The following is a 22,405-nucleotide window of genomic DNA, read 5'->3' as shown; positions in this document are numbered from 1 at the left end:
CAATAAATCCTATTGTCAAATGTGTAATACAACACTGTAGACAACAGCTCAGACTTCGGGCTAGAAGGACTTGGGTTAGAGTCCATTAGTCGGGGGGATTTTTTTTTTTTTTTTTTTTTTTTTATGGCAATTATTATATATATTACTTTATAAAGTTATATATAACTATACAAAAACGGATTAAACCAAAACTCATATCTTATTTTATCCAAACATTTTGAATACTTGAAAGTATTAGAAATTTTCAATCATCTTAAATCATTATGAATCATATTTTTAGGATTTAAAAGTATTTGGTAGTATTTAAAATTTTCAATTATTTTAAATCCTAATTGATCATATTTTTAGGATTTATAAGCATTCGACAGTATTAAACGATTTAAATCATTTCAAATCCTGTTAAATCATATTTTTAGAATTAAATAGTATTTAACATAGTTAAAAAATTTGAATTGTTGAATCCTTCTGAATTATATTTTCAGGATTGGATAGAATTCATGAGGATATAAATTTTTTAATCCTGTGAGTCAAATACCTTTTTTTAATCAGGGTGATTTGATTTAATAAAACCGGGCAGTCAAATAGGTAAATTTAAGTATTAAGAAAATAGTAAATATGTTAGGTAAAGGAAATAGAGTTCATTTGAATTCACAAAGAGAAAATACATCGATTCTTGAAGATTATTGAGATTACGATTGATTATTAATACGATAAACTCGATGAGTATTGATAGAAAATTTCGAGATATACATTTAACCTTAAAGTGTGATTTAATCATATAAACACTTTATTTGTCATATTTTTGCATCTTTTGACAATGCATTTGTGCTACTGCTTAGAAAGTGACGTCCAATGGACAGTGACCAGCAGGGTCACAAAATATTAAATCAGTTTCAAGCCGATGGACTGCTAGCTCATCTGGCTAAAGTAAATCAATTTAAGCCTGTCAAAAGAAAAAATCAAAACAACATGTCCAGGAAAAAAAACCTAAGGACTGCGGGTATTAACATCTCATTAAGCAACCGATTCGGAGTATTATCATCGAAATATGAATTAGAATTAGAAATGAAGACACAGTCAGTACACGCACAACCACGAGAATTGACTAAAACTAAAAGTAAAATACAAGTAATACCTATAGTTCCTGATATTACAACGCTAACTCGACAGCAAACTTCATCATTTCTCAAATTAGTAAAAGAAACACTACCTACGTTGAAAATGAAATACTTGCCTGGAAAAATCATATTTTACACAACTTTTGAAATGAAACATAACGACAGTATTGGCAGCCTCACCCAACTGAAAATATAATATCATACCTACTCACAAAGAGAACAAGTAGACAAAAAATTTTTCATTAAAGGATTACAACCCTTGGAAATAAATGATATAATAGAAAACGTCAAAGAACAAGGAGAAACTAATTAAAATAAAAGCACGAGATAATATGCAATCTGAATCGGCAATTTATTATGTGTCAATACCGTATGATACTGCAGTATCATGAGATATCATGAGGCTGATAAAATATAGTAGCCATTAAAGACATCTGTGGCATATTGGTCAAATGGGAGAAATATAAGAATCTTAAACAAGTAACACAGTGCTATAGTTGCCAGAGCTATAGACATGGTACAATTAACTGCCACTATAAATCGAAATGTGTCAAGTGTAGAGGAAATCATAAGACAAAAGACTGTACAGTAAAGCTAGAAAATACACCAGCGTGTGTCAACTGGAGGGGTGAACATCCTGCTTCCCAGACAGCATTTGAGTCAGAATGACTGCTTTACGATGTCTTTTTGAAGAAGCCCTCGAGGAATCTTATGATAATCACTTAAAGGTATTATTTTTAAGAACTCCATGAAGAGTTCTTGAAGACTCAATGAATAAGACGGAGTTTTATGACGTCTAAATGTATTCTTTTTTTAACTTCTTCATGATACCAAAATTAGGAGCTCCTTAAGACGTCTTGATGAATTCATAATGAAGTCTTATTTACGAAATCAGAAAAAATAACTTTTTGAGAACTCTTTATAAAGACGTCTAACTGAGTTCGCTGGGTGGCTCATTCGACATCTTGAGAACTTCTTAAAGACTTCTTAATGTTGTTGATGAGACGTCCAAATCATAAATAGAAACTCATTCAGAACTCATCAAGATGTCATTTTGCTATCTGGATTACTATTCAAAGTATGTTTGACCTATTAAAAACACCTAGAAAAAATTGAGTATTTAAAAGACCTCAACAAATAACTACAGCTACACCAATACACATGTCGCAACCGACTGTAAACAGCCACGAAAACTATCTTACACTATTAACAAATAGGTTCATGTGAACCTAACCAGAGTCTAATCAGCAACCAGGGCCAACGCAATATCTAGCAAGAGCAAGGCAACAACAAGCACCTTTAATAGGTAACAAAAATAATGTAAGGGAATATAATACTTTACCAAATAGTAGAATAATGAAAATTAATGATAATTTAGAAGATATCAATGAGTTATACCATTAATTTGAAATGTTAATTAGCTTTTGTAATGTTAAATCATTAAATAAATCTCTAAGATTACCAAATGATAAACTTAAGAATTATACTGATAACACACAAGCAGTATTAGCACGGTTAGAATTTCATCCAATTATAAATGGATAATTAATTATTGTAACGCTTAACATTATCTTAAACTTTATTTATAATTATTTAAGTATTTTTTTTCAGGAACTTTCAAGTTTTTCATGGTGATTTATGGTCATAAGCCGACCTTGTACCGTGCTTATATTTCTATTTTTTGCATTGTACTAAGATTAGAAAAACCCTTGGGTTTTTTCTCACATAAAATGCGTCTTCTTTTTTTTAATCCTCAATAAAACAATTTAGATATTTCTACTTCAAACTTTCTTAATTTCAAGTAACATTTTGAGAACATATGTTACTTTTTCTATTCTACGAATATTTTCGTACAGTTTTCAAGATCCTCCTTCCTACTCCCATAATAATACATGACCAATAATTTTTACTTAAACAAAATCAACCACACCTTTTCTGCCCTTTCCCATTTTTCTTAAGTACACTGAGAATTTCAGTCAAAAACCTTAAGTGAAAAATCGAGACACTTCTAACTGAGAACTGGAAGTCGCCGGTCTTCGACTATCCGTTGATCTCTATCAATATCCAACAATCTATATCTATCCATCTACATCAATTTATCAAAAACGAGTGTATCAATTAGTTAAGTTTATTAACGAGTTATCAATAAGTTCAAGTTTAACAATTCATAATTATATAATTTAAATAAGTGCGTTTTTTATCAATTAAAATATAATAGTAATTATTAAGTGAAATTCAACTTCAATTTATTTACAAATACCCTCACTCCATTAATTTGTAGTACGGGAAATAAAACATGGTCCTTCGAGCCGGATTAATTAAATCCATTTAATTAATAATAATATCAAAAAACTATTTTCTTCAAAAAATTTATAAAAATAACATTTGTAAAGTGAGTGTTGTGTAACAAGTAAAAATCATCCATTGAAGATTTCCAATCGACAAATAGACGGCTTCTATTCAACTACAACATCATCAAGGCATTTATGAGACATCATCACCAACAACATCTAAAATCGACAAATCGTTTAAGGTAAGACTCATTCTGTTTATCGCCAATTCCAATATTCTTAATTCTTCAAACTATATATGACCCTTACTCACTCTCCTGTAAAACAACCACCCATTACCATGGCAACTAAAGAAGTCACAAACTTAAAACGTCGTCGCGGAGACATTAAAAGTAGAATCACGCGATTAAATACATTTATTACAAATTCTAACGAATCTACTAGCAACGAGCAGATTCAAACCAGAGTTGAAGCCCTTACCGACAGTTTTAATTCAATTTACACAATACACGAAGATTTACTTGAACATGATAAAGACAACGCAGAAGATCACAATAAAGAAGTAATTGAAATTGAAGAATATTATTACAATACAATCGCATCAGCGCGCAAGATTACACACGATCGTACAGCTAAAGTTGACAAAAACGTTCGTGATCAGCAACAAGCTTCATCTATTCAATACAACAACAATCCTTCTCAAAATAATGATCCAGTGGCAATTATGAAACCACACATTCGACTTCCAGAAATATCTATTCCTAAATTCGATGGTAGTATTGAAAAATGGCAATCATTTCGAGATATGTTTATATCTCGAATCGGTAATAACGAATCTCTTGCGGGAGTAGATAAAATTACATATTTACAAAATAGTTTAACCGGAAAAGCAGCTCGTGCAATAGAAGCAATCGAACCAACGGAAACTAATTACAAGATAGCCTGGGATATTTTACAAAGGAAATACGATAATACACGTAAAGCTATGCTGAAGCACTGGTCAATTTTAAACAACTATCCTCGGTTGCAAAGGGATACTCCGGAAGCATTAAATGACCTGATCGACATCTTCAGGCAACATTTACGTGCCCTTAAATCCTTGAATGAGCAGGTAGAAGAATGTAACGGGTGTATTTTATATATCTTACTCACTAAAATTAATAATCATACCAAAATTCAATGGGAATCTACGCTATCCGATAACAAAATGCCAAAATATACTTCTTTGATTGAATTCTTAGAAAAACGTGGTAATTGCTCAGAGTATACATCTGAGTCAAAAGAAAACCCACAAAAATATAATCGTGATTTTAAACCAAACGGTAAACCTCAAAATCAACCAAACAGTAAGTCATTTGTGACTACTAATAAAGTTAATAATTTGTATAACAATAATCAACAAAATCCATTAATATCTACGTCTAATCCAACATCAACCACAGCTATTCAGAATACATACCCATGTCCCATCTGTAAAGATGCACACACAGTTTACAAATGCAAAACATTTATCTCATCGCCCATAGAGCAAAGAATTCAATTAACAAAAAAGGCAGGTCTATGCTAAAACTGCTTAGGTGTAGGTTATCTATATAATGATTGTAAGGGAAGTCATTGTCGACATTGCAACCAGAAACATCATACCTTTCTTCATATAAACAAAACGCCTACAGTCCACAATGATGCCTTATGACTACACTCAGGTATGATCAAGTCATTAAGCATCGACACCCCAACAAATGACGTCATTCCGACGGCCTCATTCTATATCATCGATAAGAATAAATCAAAAATATTTTGTCGAGCAATTATCGATACTGGTTCTTCTACTAATTTTATTTCAAGTGATCTTGCATCAGTCTCAAACTTACCACAGAAGAAATGTCATGTACCTATTGGTGCATTAAATGAATTATCTACAATAGCTAATCAATGGATTACTACAACTATCTATTCTAACAATAACAAATATAAGAAAACTATCGATTTTTTAATCATACCAAAAATAACGTCAACTCCAGATCAACAAATCAATCGTCAAAACATCAACATTCCCGCAAACATCAATTTAGCTGACCCAGAGTTTCACAAGCCAGCTCCAGTACAATTGTTGCTCGGTGCAGGTATATCCTTATCTCTCCTTTGTGTTGGACAAATAAGACTATGTCAATCGCCCTATCCAGACTTATACCTACAGAAGACCTTTGCTGGATGGATAATAGGAGGAACTATACCAGAATTATTCAACAACTTTTCAAAATGTAATTTAACAACGATACAAAATGACATAGAGAGGTTCTGGGAAATCGAAGAAGTTACTAATATCAAACACTTATCTAAATGTGAAGCAATATGCGAAGAACATTACAAAAAACATGTTACTCGTAATGCAGACGGCAGGTACGTAGTAGCACTTCCTTTCAATGAAAAGAAAACACAACTTGGATCATCACGTAGCATGGCTTTAAAACGTTTGTTCAGTATCGAAAAACGATTTAAAAAGGAACCTAATCTATATGAACAATATAAAGCGGTCATTGATGAATACATCGAATTAGGACACATGATCAAAATAAAAGGGGAACCGGAAGACGGTTTTTATCTACCCCATCATGCCGTAATCAAGAATTCAAGTCAAACAACGAAGGTACGAGTGGTCTTTGACAGCTCTGCAGCGTCTAGCACAGGTGTCTCACTCAACGACGCACTGGAGGTAGGGCCCGTTATACAAGATGATCTGCTGTCTTACGTCCTTTGGTTTCGTATACCTGAATATTTAATAACTGGAGACATTGAAAAAATGTTCCGACAAGTTCTAATAAGAGAAGAAGATCAAAAATATTTACGTATCTTGTGGCGAGAACAAGATGGAACAATCTCAACTTATCAATTAACTACTGACACTTTCGGACTCTGTCCAGCCTCATTTATCGCTATCAGATCTATCCATCAATTATGTGAAGACGAAAAACATCGATATCCAAGAGCAGCTGCTAGTCTGAAGAGACGTCTTTATGTAGATGACTACATAGACGGAGACAAAACAACTGAAGGAGCAATTCAACTAAGAGACGAAGTTATTGCACTTCTTAAAGCTGGTGGTTTCAATCTTAGACAATGCGCATCCAATTCAACCAAGGTGTTACAAGACTTACCTGACTGTAGCATAAACAAGCAATTACAAGACAAAAACGACCCAACCCTAAAAACCTTAGGTATGTATTGGGACTCACAACAAGATAAAATAATCTACACTCTCAAGTCTATTTTCAAATTATCTTCAACTACAAAAAGGTTTATTTTTTCTGAGATATCTAAAATATTTGATCCTTTAGGTCTTTTAAACCCGGTAATAGTTACTATAAAAATATTAATGCAAGATGTTAGTGGGAAATTAATCCCTTTTTTCTATTGTTTAACTTATTTTTTAATTATCTAAATGATCTGAAAATAAAATTGAATTAGTATTCTAGTTTAAATTAATTTATGAGGAGGATGAATGGGTGAATTGGGTAGTATTAAATAAAAGTCGTGATTGGGTATCAAATTGAAGAATATATTTGGACCCAAAAAGTTAGGGAAAGCACTACGGCATAAAACCCTTTGAAGAAGTTACAATGAACGGTATGAAAATATTGATATCAGAAGGATGATGATAACTCGTTGAACATTTGACACAAGATCAACGTATATGTATGAGTGTATGCGTGTTAGATGTATGTATGAACGTATACAGTTAGATATTACGCGATGCTGGATCGTCGTATTGCGTTGTAAGAATTATATGCAAGATATACACGTCTGTATATAAGCAAAGAAATTCCAATTGTCCGCTGGGGAACAATTGGATAGTACTTGGTACTAGAGACCGTTTAATTGATGAAAGCTTCGAATATATGTATGCGCAGAGGCGAGATTACCGACGGATCAGATCGGTCTTACGATTCGAATCGCGCAGAATGCTGATAGCTTGCAGTTAGCTTGCAGAAGTTGGAAATTCAATGTTATTGCCGATGGACAATATGATGCGACTAGTCGTTGAATGGAATGATGTCTAGATCAAATCTATTGAATTAGATTACTTGGTTATGTTCGTGACAGAGACGAATATTTACTGCAGTTAATTGAATCTGATCAATTAGAATTGACCGATTATTAGTTGGCGACTAGGCCGTTACTTGAATGTATACTGAACTTAAGTAATTGATCACGGATGAATATTTATTAACAATGATAATAATGACGAAAGCGGGAAATTTCACCTCAAGATATACTGAATGTTTAATAATAATGAATGATGTATAATTGTTAACTAGTCACTGTTAATTGTATTGTTGTTATTTAATATTAATATTAATATTAATATTAAATGCCGAACACAATTAAATTGACTAATCAATGAAACACGAAAGGAATCCCGGGTTGAATGGGTAGGACCCACGCGTAACAGGTTCCGACTTGTTTTAAATACGACGCAGTAACCACGGGAATTTGAGATTGACAAAAATATGGGTTAATTTTTATGAAATAAGTCCAATTAATACCTGGATGATGTCAAGGAATACTTATCTCTTTACGATGCAGTTAAATTATAACAGATAATTAATTTATTTAATGAAATTAGAATTGTTAGCTTGAGAATTATAGCCAAAATGCTCACAGTGTGTGCGCTCGGTAGTAAGACTCGTAGTCAACTGGTGCAGAAAAACGCGGTGACACCGGTGCGTTGGTTCGACCAAACGGAAAAATCAGACAACCGTGCGACAGAGAGATGCTGAAGGCATAAGTGCGACGATGAGACATAGCGAAACCGACGCTATAATGAGCGCGCGCGTTTGCGGTGCGACTCGACGTGGTGGTGAATTTAAATTACGTACCGCCAGGTGGTGACTCTTTTAAATGTTTTGAAATTTTACGTTAATAAGATGACAATTAACATCAGACTTCCGTTATCGACGGAACACAAGAAATTTGGAAATTAAAATTAGACTGGGATGAATCAGTACCAATGGGAATTCAAACCGCTTGGGATTCATTTATTGATCAATTAACAATACTTAATGATATATCGTTCGATCGTAAAATGTTGCATAATAAACTAGTTAAAGTTCAACTACATGGTTTCTGTGACGCAAGTGAAAAGGCTTACGGAGCTTACATATATTTAAGATCAACCAATAAAAACGGTAACGTGAAGATTGGATTACTTTGTGCCAAATCAAGAGTTGCTCCTATCAAAACTGCTCAAACTATCCCAAAATTAGAATTGTGCGCCGCATTACTTTTAGCAAGTCTATATTCAAAGGTGAAATCATCTATCGACATCCATATTAACGAATCAATATTTTGGACGGATTCTATGATAACCATTCATTGGATTCGTAAATCGCCTCACATGCTTAAAACATTTGTGGCTAATCGAGTATCTGAGATACAATCTAAAACAGAACCCACAAATTGGAGGCATGTACGTACGTATGACAATCCAGCTGATCTATTATCTCGGGGGATGCTACCTGAAGAGTTTGCCCAAGCGACTATATGGAGAAAAGGACCAGTGTGGCTATCCGAGAGAGAAGAAGAATGGCCTAAACAACCTTCGAATCTAGATATAGAATTAACAGAGATACCTGAGCTCAGAAAAATCACTTGTTTAATAACTAAAACAATAGACGACGATATTCTTCATCGATATTCATCATACTCGGAATTACAACGCATTATTGCACTATGTCTTCGTTTCAAAATTTCAAATAAAAATAAGGGTGATATCAAAATCTCAGAACTTCAAGATGCTTCAATTATTACACTAAAATTAGTACAACAACAAGCATTTTCAAAAGAGATATCATGCATTCAACAAAAATTACCTTTATCAACGAAAAGTAAAATTTTATGCTTGAGGCCATTTATTGACGAAAATGGAATCCTTAGAGTAGGAGGTAGAATTCAGCAATCTGAATTAACTTATAATCAACGACATCCAATGTTATTACCAAAATCACATAAAATAACTGATTTAATTATTCAACGTGAACATATAAATGGTTTACACAGTGGCGTACAATTAACTGTAAACAATCTGCATTTAAATTATTGGCCTATTGATGGTAAGAATCAAACAAGAAAAATCATACGGCGATGCGTACGTTGTGCTAGAGTAAAGCCTGTTCCTGTTAACTACATTATGGGCAATTTACCAAAGGAACGAATAACTATGGGTCGAGCATTTATCCATACAGGAATAGATTATTGTGGACCATTCTTCATAAAAGAGAAAAAATTTCGTAATAAGAATAGAATAAAAATATATGTAGCGATTTTTATTTGTCTTGCAACCAAGGCGATTCACGTTGAAGCTGTTAGTGACCTCAGTACAGAGAGTTTTTTAGGAGCTCTACGAAGATTCATTGGAAGACGAGGACTAAGCGCTTCAATTCATTCCGATAACGGCACAAATTTTGTTGGTGCCAATAATGAGTTAAAGGAATTAGCTGAGTTATTTGCATCTGACCAACACAAACTCCAAGTGAACAATTATTTAACACTTAAACATATAACCTGGCATTTTATACCTCCTCGATCTCCTCACGTTGGAGGAATTTGGGAGGCAGCTGTAAAATCTTTCAAATATCATCTAAAACGAGTAATGGGAAATGAACTCTATACTTTTGAACAATTTAATACGCTGACTACAGAGATTGAGGCTATTCTCAATTCGCGACCATTAACAAATATTTCCATTAATCCTAATGATCCTGTCCCTCTCACTCCTGCTCACTTTCTTATTGGCGATTCTCTTATGAGTCTACCTGAAAACAATTTTATAGATACTCCATCGAATCGATTATCTAGTTGGGAACAAATCCAAAAAATCAAGCAGCATTTTTGGGAAAGGTGGCACAAGGAGTACCTACATCAATTAAATATCAGACATAAATGGCAGACAGGAGAGCATCCGATCAAAGAAGGCTCAATTGTCATTATTCGAGACGATAACATACCACCTCTTGAATGGCGCCTGGGAAGGGTGTTAGAGGCTTGTGAAAGCGCTGACGGAGTGATAAGAACAGTGCGAGTGAAAACATCTACTGGTGAACTAATCCGTAATGTAAAGGGACTAGCACCATTACCAATAAATAGAGACATTAATGACTAAAGGACAATAAGATATTTTATTGCTTAATATTTATCATAGATTTTCATAAGTTTATATTTTTTTTTTTTTTTTTTTGGTATTTTCTCAAATAATCAATTTTATTATAAAATCAATTAGTTGATCGTACAACTCTCAACCGGGGGAGTGTAACGCTTAACATTATCTTAAACTTTATTTATAATTATTTAAGTATATTTTCTAAGGAACTTTCAAGTTTTTCATGGTGATTTATGGTCATAAGCCGACCTTGTACCGTGCTTATATTTCTATTTTTTGCATTGTACTAAGATTAGAAAAACCCTTGGGTTTTTTCTCACATAAAATGCGTCTTCTTTTTTTTAATCCTCAATAAAACAATTTAGATATTTCTACTTCAAACTTTCTTAATTTCAAGTAACATTTTGAGAACATATGTTACTTTTTCTATTCTACGAATATTTTCGTACAGTTTTCAAGATCCTCCTTCCTACTCCCATAATAATACATGACCAATAATTTTTACTTAAACAAAATCAACCACACCTTTTCTGCCCTTTCCCATTTTTCTTAAGTACACTGAGAATTTCAGTCAAAAACCTTAAGTGAAAAATCGAGACACTTCTAACTGAGAACTGGAAGTCGCCGGTCTTCGACTATCCGTTGATCTCTATCAATATCCAACAATCTATATCTATCCATCTACATCAATTTATCAAAAACGAGTGTATCAATTAGTTAAGTTTATTAACGAGTTATCAATAAGTTCAAGTTTAACAATTTATAATTATATAATTTAAATAAGTGCGTTTTTTATCAATTAAAATATAATAGTAATTATTAAGTGAAATTCAACTTCAATTTATTTACAAATACCCTCACTCCATTGATTTGTAGTACGGGAAATAGAACAATTATAATGGACAATTATTCGACTAAGCAAAATATAAAAATATCCTATCAGAATGCCAATGGAGTAAAATACAAAGCAAATGAATTGGAAGATTTTATAGTAAGACACAACATTGACATTATGCTAATTAACAAAAAACGATATCTAATAAATGTAACTTTAAATTAATTGGTTATACTCCTCGTTAAAAAAAAGACAGACCAAGCAGATACTCAGGTGGTGGTCTTTTGATAATTATTAGTAATAGAATTAAGCATAAAAAATTGGCATTGACCATAATATTAAATGAATAGAAATACTTAGTATTAGACTGAATCATGACACTATTCTTTATAGTATGAAATGTCCAAGAGCCTGAATGGAAATTTATTATTATTATTAATTATTATTATTATTATTATTATTATTATTTTACTGATAACTACAATTTTCTAATGATAAACATAATTTTTAGTATAATAACTATTAAAATTACATTATATCATGAAAGTCCTTTACTCCACCGTCCATCTTACGGTTTTTAATAAAATTTATTATTATTATTAATTATTATTATCATTATTATTATTTTACTGATAACTACAATTTTCTAATGATAAACATAATTTTTAGTATAATAACTGTTAAAATTACATTATATCATGAAAGTCCTTTACTCCACCGTCCATCTTACGGTTTTTAATAAAATTTATTATTATTATTAATTATTATTATTATTTTACTGATAACTACAATTTTTTAATGATAAACATAATTTTTAGTATAATAACTATTAAAATTACATTATATCATGAAAGTCCTTTACTCCACCGTCCATCTTACGGTTTTTAATAAAATTTATTATTATTATTATCATTATCATTATTTTACTAATAATTACAATTTTCTAATGATAAACATAATTTTTAGTATAATAACTATTAAAATTACATTATATCATGAAAGTTCTTTAATCCTGAAATAATGTTTTCATTTCATTAGAATAAAATAAAAACCGGCCTGCAAAATATAAAAGTGGTCTATACTTTTGACCGGACCTACCTATCTTAATGTATTTCGACGCGCTGAATCCGAATCTGAAGTTATTTTTGCCCGTACACCCTCAAAATTTCACGTAAATTGAAAAAAACCATAAAAATTGCCAAAAATTAGCAGTTTTGGTAAGAAAAGAAATTATGGAACTATAGACTAAGTATGATTTTTATGTATTTTGGTCCGCTGTATCCAAATTTGAAGTTTATAAGCCATTTAAAATCTAAGTAAATTGCAAGAAAGTCCCTGAAAATAGCGAAAAATTTAGGGCTGACGGGCCAAATAAACTTCAAATTTATATTAATTTACAACTTGTTAAAATTTTTATTTAATAAAGAATTACAAGACTGAAAAACTATCAAAATCTGACAAAGATAACAAAAAATTGAAGTTATTGTGATAAAATAAATTTTATAGAGCTAGAGTAATAGATCGATTATGAAGTTTATGCAGTTCAATCTGTTGAATCTAAATCTTGAGTTTATTTGGCTTATATATATTTCTAAATCGGGGGTGCTATAGTATATGCTAGCTAAATTTGATTACTAAAATTAGTGCTCAGAACTATATAAAATGGGCAAACTTTTATAATTTTAAGACGGACAATTAATTATCTTTCGACTAAAAAAAGAATTAAAAAAAAAATTTTATTTTAGAAAAGTTTTCGAAAATGAGAGGATAAATACCACTATGTCTACGATATAGAAACACAGTAGACTCGCGCTATGACCCTTTACACATATATGTGTGTTTGAACGTGTACTTGATTTAATATATTTCCCTTCACACTTTTCCCAGGCTTAGGACTGGCAGTCAGAAGTAGTTTCTACTGGCGTGTTTAAAAATATTCAGAACCCAGTGTTCTAGCAACATATTAATATAAAATATATCTCAAAAAATAAAATATTTTTAGTGGCCAAGCCGGCCGGTTGTCATTATTTCTTAAAACTAACATGCGATAAACTGAAAAAAGTTAATTAATGAATATAAAATTCAATTACTTGAAGAACATGCAGAAAAAGGTGATATTACATAAGAAACTTTATAAACTACAACTAATAAATATCGATCACGTAAATTTTTGTTGTTATCAATTAAGAACTTTTGTGCTTCTTACTCTCGTATGGAATAGCATCTTCTTGTAACGAGCACCCTTTTCGTTTTTGAACCCGTTTCACATTTCTATTCTTCCTCACACTATTAATGGAGCCACTGGTAGAATATAATTCCTCAATCCATCGACTCCTATTCTGGTTTGGAAATTGTCGGATCGTGACTTGTTTTTTTCCTCTTTTATCTAAAACACTAAAATTATATTTTTGATTAACATGCTGTATAGAATGTTTTACCTCTGTCGATTTCAATTCAATTGGCTTCGTCGGCTGGTCGAATTTTTTGTAGATATCAGGAAAATCCCGTTCAATTGATTTCCCTGGAGTTGGTGGTGGTTTCGATATATCAATGTCTTCATCATTGATAAGCACTGAAACAAATGAATACGCTGAGTCAACCATAGTAACTGAAACCTTTAACCGAAATATCTACACAATATCAACAAATATTTGAGCTTATTAGTAAACACTGTGATGTAAACGCTAACAAGTTTCACGAAGAAATGATAAATATGGCCGCATAGTTATACTGTATAGTTAAGTCTGCAAAAGAATTGGCTTTTCTCCCACCATTGTTTTATAGGTAAGTCATTACTGCACATGCGCGTTAGCCAACTAAGTAGTGGGAGAAAGCCCATTCCTTTGAAGATTAAATTATAGACTGTTCTTCACATAGTATGTCGATGGGCTTTCTCCCACTACTTGGTTGGTTAACGCGCATGTGCAGTAATGACTTACTTTTATGATTTTCTTCAATTTACTTGAAATTTTGAGGGTGTACGGGCAAAAATAACTTCAGATTTAGCGCGTCGAAATACATTAAGATAGGTAGGTCCGGTCAAAAGTACAGACCACTTTTTTTATTAACTTCCCGCTAAGAAAATTATTAATTTTCAAAAATTTCGGGAAGTTGTTGTTTTCACTCCGATTTTCGAAAATCGAGTTTTCATCAGATGTTAGCGTTTTGAGGTCGTAGAAAGCCATTCTTACTATTTTCAGAAGGATATCCGAGTGTCTGTATGTATGTGTGTGTGTGTGTGTGTGTGTGTGTGTGTGTGTGTGTGTGTGTGTGTGTGTGTGTGTGTGTGTGTGTGTGTGTGTGTGTGTGTGTGTGTGTGTGTGTGTGTGTGTGTGTGTGTGCGTGTGTGTGTGTGTGTGTGTGTGTGTGTGTGTGTGTGTGGGTGTGTGTGTGTGTGTGTGTGTGTGTGTGTGTGTGTGTGTGTATAGATGTAAACTCTTAATATCTTTTTAATGAAGTGGCTGATTACAATATTTGAGGTGACAATCGAAAGAGTTTGTTGGCCGTCAGCTTTTCTAAAAATTTCAAATCGATCGATCAAATAGACTCTAAGATATGGAAGTGAAACAAAAAATATTTTTTTTTTAGTTTTTTTCAAACTTATCAGCAATGGCTCAATCGGTTAATTCATTTGTAAGATATCGTGGGAGAAAGAAATGCTAAAAAAACAGTTTTTTCCGACAACAATGGCATACGTGAGTATTTTCCAGCTCGAAGAGCTCAAAAATGTATTCACAACAATGTTTTCGTGCTCAAGGAGCTCGATCAGTTTTCTTTTATCCTGGTTATCGGCAACTTCTTAACATCATTATCGTCGTTTCGTATTTCCCAGAGATGGTCTAGATTCTGCCCTTGTATTACATGAAGGATATTGGCATTCATGTATGGTCTTTTTTCTTCAATGAAAAAATTACTCATCTCTGCTTTGCGAGAGAGTAAAGAGTTATTAGTTTTTTTTTTATTTTGTATAAGATTTGCTAGTGTACACAATACCTTTATAAGTACGACAACCGCAAGTGGATATTGAACTATTGATCGATGCTGTTACACAATTTGACATAAATGCTCGATCTTCCGATCTTACACTATTTTTCGCATTTAAACTTTTTTTATTCATTACATTTCTACAATATTCCCAGCTTGGTTCATTAGATTCGAAAGACAAATTTCTTAGAAATACATTAACAAGACCAAAAGCAGGATGACAGCAAAAAAATTTTGAAGTTTCAACAACGATTTAACCCAGACAGCATTCAAGTTGGAATGACTGCTTTACGACGCCTTTTTGAAGGAGTCATCAAGAAGTCTTATGATGACTTCTTAAAGATGTCATTTTTAAAAACTCTTAATTAAAAGTTCTTGAAGACTCCATAAATAAGACGTCGAAATACATTAAGATAGGTAGGTCCGGTCAAAAGTACAGACCACTTTTTTTATTAACTTCCCGCTAAGAAAATTATTAATTTTCAAAAATTTCGGGAAGTTATTGTTTTCACTCCGATTTTTACTTACCGTCGGCCATAACTTCCACTGGACGCTTTAAAGCTCCTAAAAAAATATCGTAACTTTATTTATGTTCTAACGTCTGGTTCTTATGTATGTTATTTAAAGGACTATTTTAAACATATATTTTTTTAGCCAGACCAATCATAAGGGCCAAACATTTCCCAGACACCAAAAACATTCAGACGTAAGTATGAGCCCGGCGGTACTATGCTCGTGCTTTGAACTAAATGAGATATCTATGTTTGACGTTTTGAAAATCTCTTTATTTATGAAATTAGTAATACATAAATGTTAACATAAATTATTAATTGTTCCTATCCGATTAGGGACTTTATCAATTGTTTATTTGTTTTATATTTTTTAACTTCCCGCTGAGAAAATCGATGATTTTCAAAAATTTCCGGAAGTTATTGTTTTCACCCCGATTTTCAAAAATCGAGTTTTCATCAGATGTCGACGTTTTGAGGTCCTAGGAAGCTATTGTGACTATTTTTAGAATGATGTCCGAGTGTCTGTATGTGTGTGTGTGTGTGTGTGTGTGTGTGTGTGTGTGTGTGTGTGTGTGTGTGTGTGTGTGTGTGTGTGTGTGTGTGTGTGTGTGTGTGTGTGTGTGTGTGTATGTAAACTCTTTATAACTTTTCAACTAATAAACCAATTTGGGTGGTTAAGGCGGCAATCGAAAGAGTTTTTTGGCCATCAACTTTTCTGAAAATTTCAGATCATTTGACCAAGTAGACTCGAAGATATTGGCCAATTACGAAAAAAAAAAAATTTTTTTTTTTTAGTTTTTTATTGATTTCTCGAAAATGACTCATACGATCGACTTCAAAATCTAATCAGCTCTAGAAATCAATAAAAGGCGTCGATTGCCTCCTCAAACATCTAAATCGAATAATTCGTTCGAGAGTTATCGTTGGAGAAAGAAATGGTAAAAAACAGTTTTTTGCGAATATCTTTGAAACAACTCAACCAAACAATCCAAAAATCTAATCAGCTTTAGAATTTATTAAAACGCGTCGGTTGCCACCTTAAACATCAAAATCGGATAATTCGTTCGAGAGTTATCGCGGGAGCAAGAAAAAATAAAAAACAATTTTTTGCAAATATCTTTGAAACAACTAAACTAATCAACGTCAAAATCTAATCAGCTTTAGAATTTATTAGAACGCGTCGATTGCCACCTCAACCATCAAAATCGGATAATTTATCTAAGAACTATCGCGGGAAAAACAAACGATAAATACCAGTTTTTTGCGAATATCTGTGAAACAACTGAACTAAACAATTTTAAAATCTGATCAACTTTAGAATCAATTAAAAAGCATCGATTTCCACCTCAACCATCGAAATTGGTTCATTCGTCTAAGAACTATCGTGAAAATAAGAAATGATGAAAAACAATTTCTTGCAAATATCTCTGAAACAACTGAACTAAATAATTTCAAAATCTGATCAGCTTTGGATTTTATCAAAACGGGTCAATTGCTACTTCAAACATAAAAATCAGATCATTTTTCTAAGAAATATCGTGTAAGAAAGAAATGATAAAAACCGTTTTTAACTTCCCGCTAAGAAAATCGACGATTTTCAAAAATTTCGGGAAGTTATTGTTTTCACCCCGATTTTCGAAAATCGAGTTTTCATCAGATGTCGACGTTTTGAGGTCCCAGGAAGCTATTGTGACTATTTTCAGAATGATGTCCGAGTGTCTGTATGTGTGTGTGTGTGTGTGTGTGTGTGTGTGTGTGTGTGTGTGTGTGTGTGTGTGTGTGTGTGTATGTGTGTGTGTGTGTGTGTGTGTGTGTGTGTGTGTGTGTGTGTGTGTGTGTGTGTGTGTATCTAAACTCTTTATAACTTTTCAACTAATAAACCCATTTGGATGGTTAAGGCGGCAATCGAAAGAGTTTTTGGCCATCAACTTTTCTGAAAATTTCAGATTATTTGACCAAGTAGACTCGAAGATATTGGCCAATTACGAAAAAAAAATTTTTTTTTTTTTAGTTTTTTATTGATTTCTCGAAAACGACTTATACGATCGACTTCAAAATCTAATCAGCTCTAGAATTTGATAAAACGCGTAGATTGCCACCTCAAACATCAAAATCGGATATTTCGTTCGAGAGTTATCGCGGGAGAAAGAAATGGTGAAAAACGGTTTTTTCTAAATATTTTCGAAACGACTGACGCAATCGATTTCAAATTTCAATCAGCTCTAGAATTCAATAAAACGCGCCCATTGTTACGTCAACTATCGAAATCGATTGATTACTTCGAAAGATATCGGTGTTGAAATGTTAAAAAAATAACATTTTATGTTATTTTTTCCGGATAAATCATAATATAACGTACTAAAATGTGCCTGATATCATACCAACTCATCTTTTTTATGGTTTCCTTTGATGATATAATGTCATTGAATTTGGTTTTTAGTTCAAATCATATTATCAACAAAAAAAGCGATAAAACGTAGTTTCTAATATTTTTATCGGATATTTCATATTTTATTGTTTCTTAGATGAGTCAAAACTTACTTAAATCTTGAGTTTGATCCCCGACATTGATTTCTGCCTCAATACACTTATTTTACTGAACAAAATCAGGAACTAAATTTTAAAAACCGCTTCATTGATGATTTTCGATTCTTAAATTTTCAAACTTCAGCATAACAGGTAACTTGTTAGAGCTTGAAAAGACCATAAAAAAACAATTGCATGTGATAGCATTTTCGAGCTCGAAGAGTTCCTTAAATGTTAATGTTTTGTCCAGAATCGCTCCTAGATATCTAACGTGATTTTTTGGTCTAATTATTTCGTTGTTTACTTTAATATGTAAGTCTGCATTTTTCATTTTCTTTTTGTCAGTGCTATTTACTTTTTTACTAAATATAATTAGTTCTGTTTTACTAGCATTAATTTTGATTTTCCATTAACTGAAAAATATAATTATTTCATCTAGATGTTTTTGTATTAAATCTACTGCTAGTCTTATACACCATGAAGCGAGGAAGAGAGCGGTGTCGTCCGCAAATAACGCTATTTGAGTTCTGGTTTTTTGGCAGCAGCTTTTTTAGGCGAATCGACCTTGGCCGGAGCCTTCTCTTCAACTGGAGCTGGAGATACAGATGTCTCAGTCATCTTGACGAATATTAGAGTGAGTAATACTTTAAAAAAACGTAAGAATAGTTTCTACAAACTGACGTCAGTAGATAGTGGCGCCACCACCGCTGAACACAAAGCCAACCCTTTTACGCGGACCATTGAGAGAGATTACTATATTTTTCACCAGAATCGTTTGATCAAATTTTATTAATAATTTAAAAATAGCCCATTGGAATGCCAATGGGCTTCAGCACAAGTGGGCTGATTTAAAAAATTTTATATTTGAAAAAGACATTGATATCATGCTAGTCAATGAATCAAAACTTCCAAAAGATAAAAAATTTGCTATGAGCGGGTATAAAACGTATAGGAAAGACAGGACAGGCGTTAACCCGGGAGGTGGCCTGTTAATTTTAATTAAAAATGATATTAAACATAAAGAAACGAACATTAATCTTGACTTTCAAACAATTGAAGTAATAGGTATCATATTAAGTAACCAAATTGCAGTATATTCTATATACGTGAGACCTACTAAAGACAACAAAACGAACATTATTGACCCTACCGAACTTGAAAAAATCCTAAGCAGCTCCAATAAAATGCTGGTTATGGGAGATTTTAACGCCAAACACTCAACGTGGAACTGTAAAAGAGCAAACAAAAACGGACAGATAATTCACAAAATAGTTAACATCCATAGTTACGCTATATTAGCACCGGACAATTTTACACTACACCCCACAAACGACGGACTCCCCAGTGTTGTAGACTTTGCCATAGCTAAAAACATCAGCACTCCCTTAACTGTAGAAACGATAAACGATCTAAACTCCGACCATCTCCCTATACTTCTTGAACTAGAAAACCACGACAAAATACAACATGACATACGGCACATACTAAACTATATAAAGGCAAACTGGAAAAAATTCAGAAACATAATCAACGACAAGCTTACAATCAATCAAAATATAAACACCAAGACAGATATAGACGAATGTGTTAAAAATCTAACGGATATCATCAACGAAGCAAAAGAAAAAGCCATACCAAAAATCAAAATGAAATCCTGCGAGACACAACTACCAGATAATATAAAACAACTAATCCAAACCAGAAACAGTGTAAGACATAAATACCAAAGAACTCGACTGTCCATATACGAAGTTGAGAAAAATAGACTCAGTAATCTAGTCAATCGTGAGATTAGCCGCCACCTGAACGAAACGTGGGACAAAAAAACTAGAAAACCTAAAAATCAAAGACAACTTAATTTGGATAACAGCGAAACGATTTGCGAAAAGAAATGACTCGGACATACCCACATTACACGGACCAAACGGACTGGCTTTCTCCGACGAGGAAAAAGCCGATGCCCTCGCCCATACATTTGAGAGAGTACATTTTCTAACCGATACAGACGGTGACGAAGACTTTGAAAAGACAATCAAAAAAGCTTACTTTAAGATAAAAAATAAACACATAGATGAAACCACTTTAAAACTAACTTCTCCAGCTGAAATACTATTAGCAATTAAAAATACTAAATCTACCAAGGCACCCGGACCAGATGGCATTCAGAACATTATCCTAAAAAACTTACCTAAAAAAGCAGTGGTCCAGCTAACATATATTTTTAATAACTGTTTTAAAACCTCGTATTTCCCTGCTAAATGGAAAGAAGCACAAGTACTAGCATTTCCAAAACCTGGAAAAGACAAACTGTTCCCACAGAACTATCGACCCATCAGCTTATTACCAACGATGAGCAAATTATTTGAAATGATAATATTAAATAGAATCAAAACATTTGAAAAAAACAACAATATCATCATAGAAGAACAGTTTGGCTTCCAGGAACGGAAATGTACAGTACAACAACTTGCAAGAATTACCAATTATATATGCAATAACTTCAATATAAAACATTCAACAGCCATGGTACTATTAGATATAGAAAAGGCGTTCGATACCGTCTGGCACCGGGGCTTAATACATAAACTAAACCTGATAGGAATACCTCTCTACATCACCAAAGTCATACTACAGTATCTAATGAACACAACCTCTAAAGTCAAAGTTAATCACTCAACCTCAGACGCACAGTACATAAATAATTTTCTTAACTTCTTCAAAAAATGTAAAGTCAAGATTAATCAACTGAAAACCGAACTAATCATCTTTACTAAAAGATTAAGAAAAAGTAAAAAAGGGGAACAAAACCTAGAAATCAAAATCGACAATAAAACTATTAAACCTAAAAAACAAGCTAAATATCTAGGCATGGTCCTCGATACTCATTTAAAACATAATGAGCATATAATCAAGGTGTGCAATAAAGCATACCAAATTAAAAATCTTTTATACCCGCTCATTAGAACTAAAAGCAAACTATCTGTTAAAAACAAAGTATTATTATATAAAGCTATGATTAAATCTATTTTAATGTATGCCAGCCCCATATGGAGCAATACTACCAAAAATAATATAACTAAAATCCAAAGAGCCCTGATTAAAAACTCCGATTGAAACTGATTGAAAACGTCCTATCAGATTTAATTGGAAATTTCTGATTGACTTTCAATCAGTTTCAATCGGAAACTTCCGAATGATTCTGATTGAAAGTTAATGAGAAATTTTCGATTGACTTTTAATCAGTTTCAATCGGATTCAATCGGAAACTTCCGAATGATTCCGATTGAAAGTTAATCAAAAATTTCCGATGGACTTTTAATCAGTTTTAATCGGAATCATTCGGAAGTTTCCGATTGAATCTGATTGAAACTGATTAAAAGTCAATCGGAAATTTCTGTTTGATTTTCAATCAGTTTCAATCGGATTTAATCAGATTTCCGGAAGGTTTCGATTGTAAATTAATCAAAAATTACCGATTCCCGGAAAAAAATAATTTTATATATTATTAAATGATAAAAAATTAAAAAATCAAATATATTAAAATCTACGTTGAATCTATATTAACAATTGGATTTTATGTCATGAAGTAATATAGGATATACTATATTACCACCAAAAATGGCACTTGTCACTCTATCAAAGAACAGAGGAGTGCTCGTGTCAGAATTGCTTTCAAGTCTGGAATATAATACGTCTGAACTACGTTTCTTACCAGGGACACTTCACAAGTGGTAGGCCCTATCTAGTGGCGAGCATCGAACTACTCCCACTGCTATTGCCTAGGACTGGTGAATTTCCTCTCCTCTACATATATCTTTTCTCCTAAGAAATTTTTCTCTTGGTTCAAGCAACTCTTTTTTCTATTAGTTGGAGCATACGAAAATCCTCGCGTTAAACACCCCCATGAAAAAAATTTATTTAAAAAATATAAGTTAAAATACATAAAATATATTTTAGAATTTATAAAAAATCAATCAGAAAAC

At 32.6% G+C, this 22,405-nt stretch overlaps 2 protein-coding genes across 2 annotated transcripts; both read left to right on the top strand.

Moving 5' to 3' along the window:
- Positions 1-3,749: 3,749 nt before the first annotated feature.
- On the top strand, positions 3,750-4,976 carry LOC106693752 (uncharacterized). The gene has a single exon (XM_014442790.2). The coding sequence runs from the start codon at positions 3,750-3,752 to the stop codon at positions 4,974-4,976; it is 1,227 nt and encodes a 408-aa protein (XP_014298276.2).
- Positions 4,977-5,114: 138 nt separating this feature from the next.
- LOC106693754 (uncharacterized) lies at positions 5,115-10,568 on the top strand. Its single transcript, XM_053743251.1, has 3 exons — positions 5,115-6,624; positions 8,398-9,519; positions 9,727-10,568. The coding sequence occupies exons 1-3, from the start codon at positions 5,115-5,117 to the stop codon at positions 10,566-10,568; spliced, it is 3,474 nt and encodes a 1,157-aa protein (XP_053599226.1).
- The last annotated feature ends 11,837 nt before the right edge of the window (positions 10,569-22,405 follow it).

Source organism: Microplitis demolitor, chromosome 2 (assembly GCF_026212275.2).
Source record: "Microplitis demolitor isolate Queensland-Clemson2020A chromosome 2, iyMicDemo2.1a, whole genome shotgun sequence".
Classification (NCBI taxonomy): domain Eukaryota; kingdom Metazoa; phylum Arthropoda; class Insecta; order Hymenoptera; family Braconidae; genus Microplitis; species Microplitis demolitor.
Note: the sequence above shows the minus strand (reverse complement) of the source record. Positions and strands in the feature narration are given on the sequence as shown.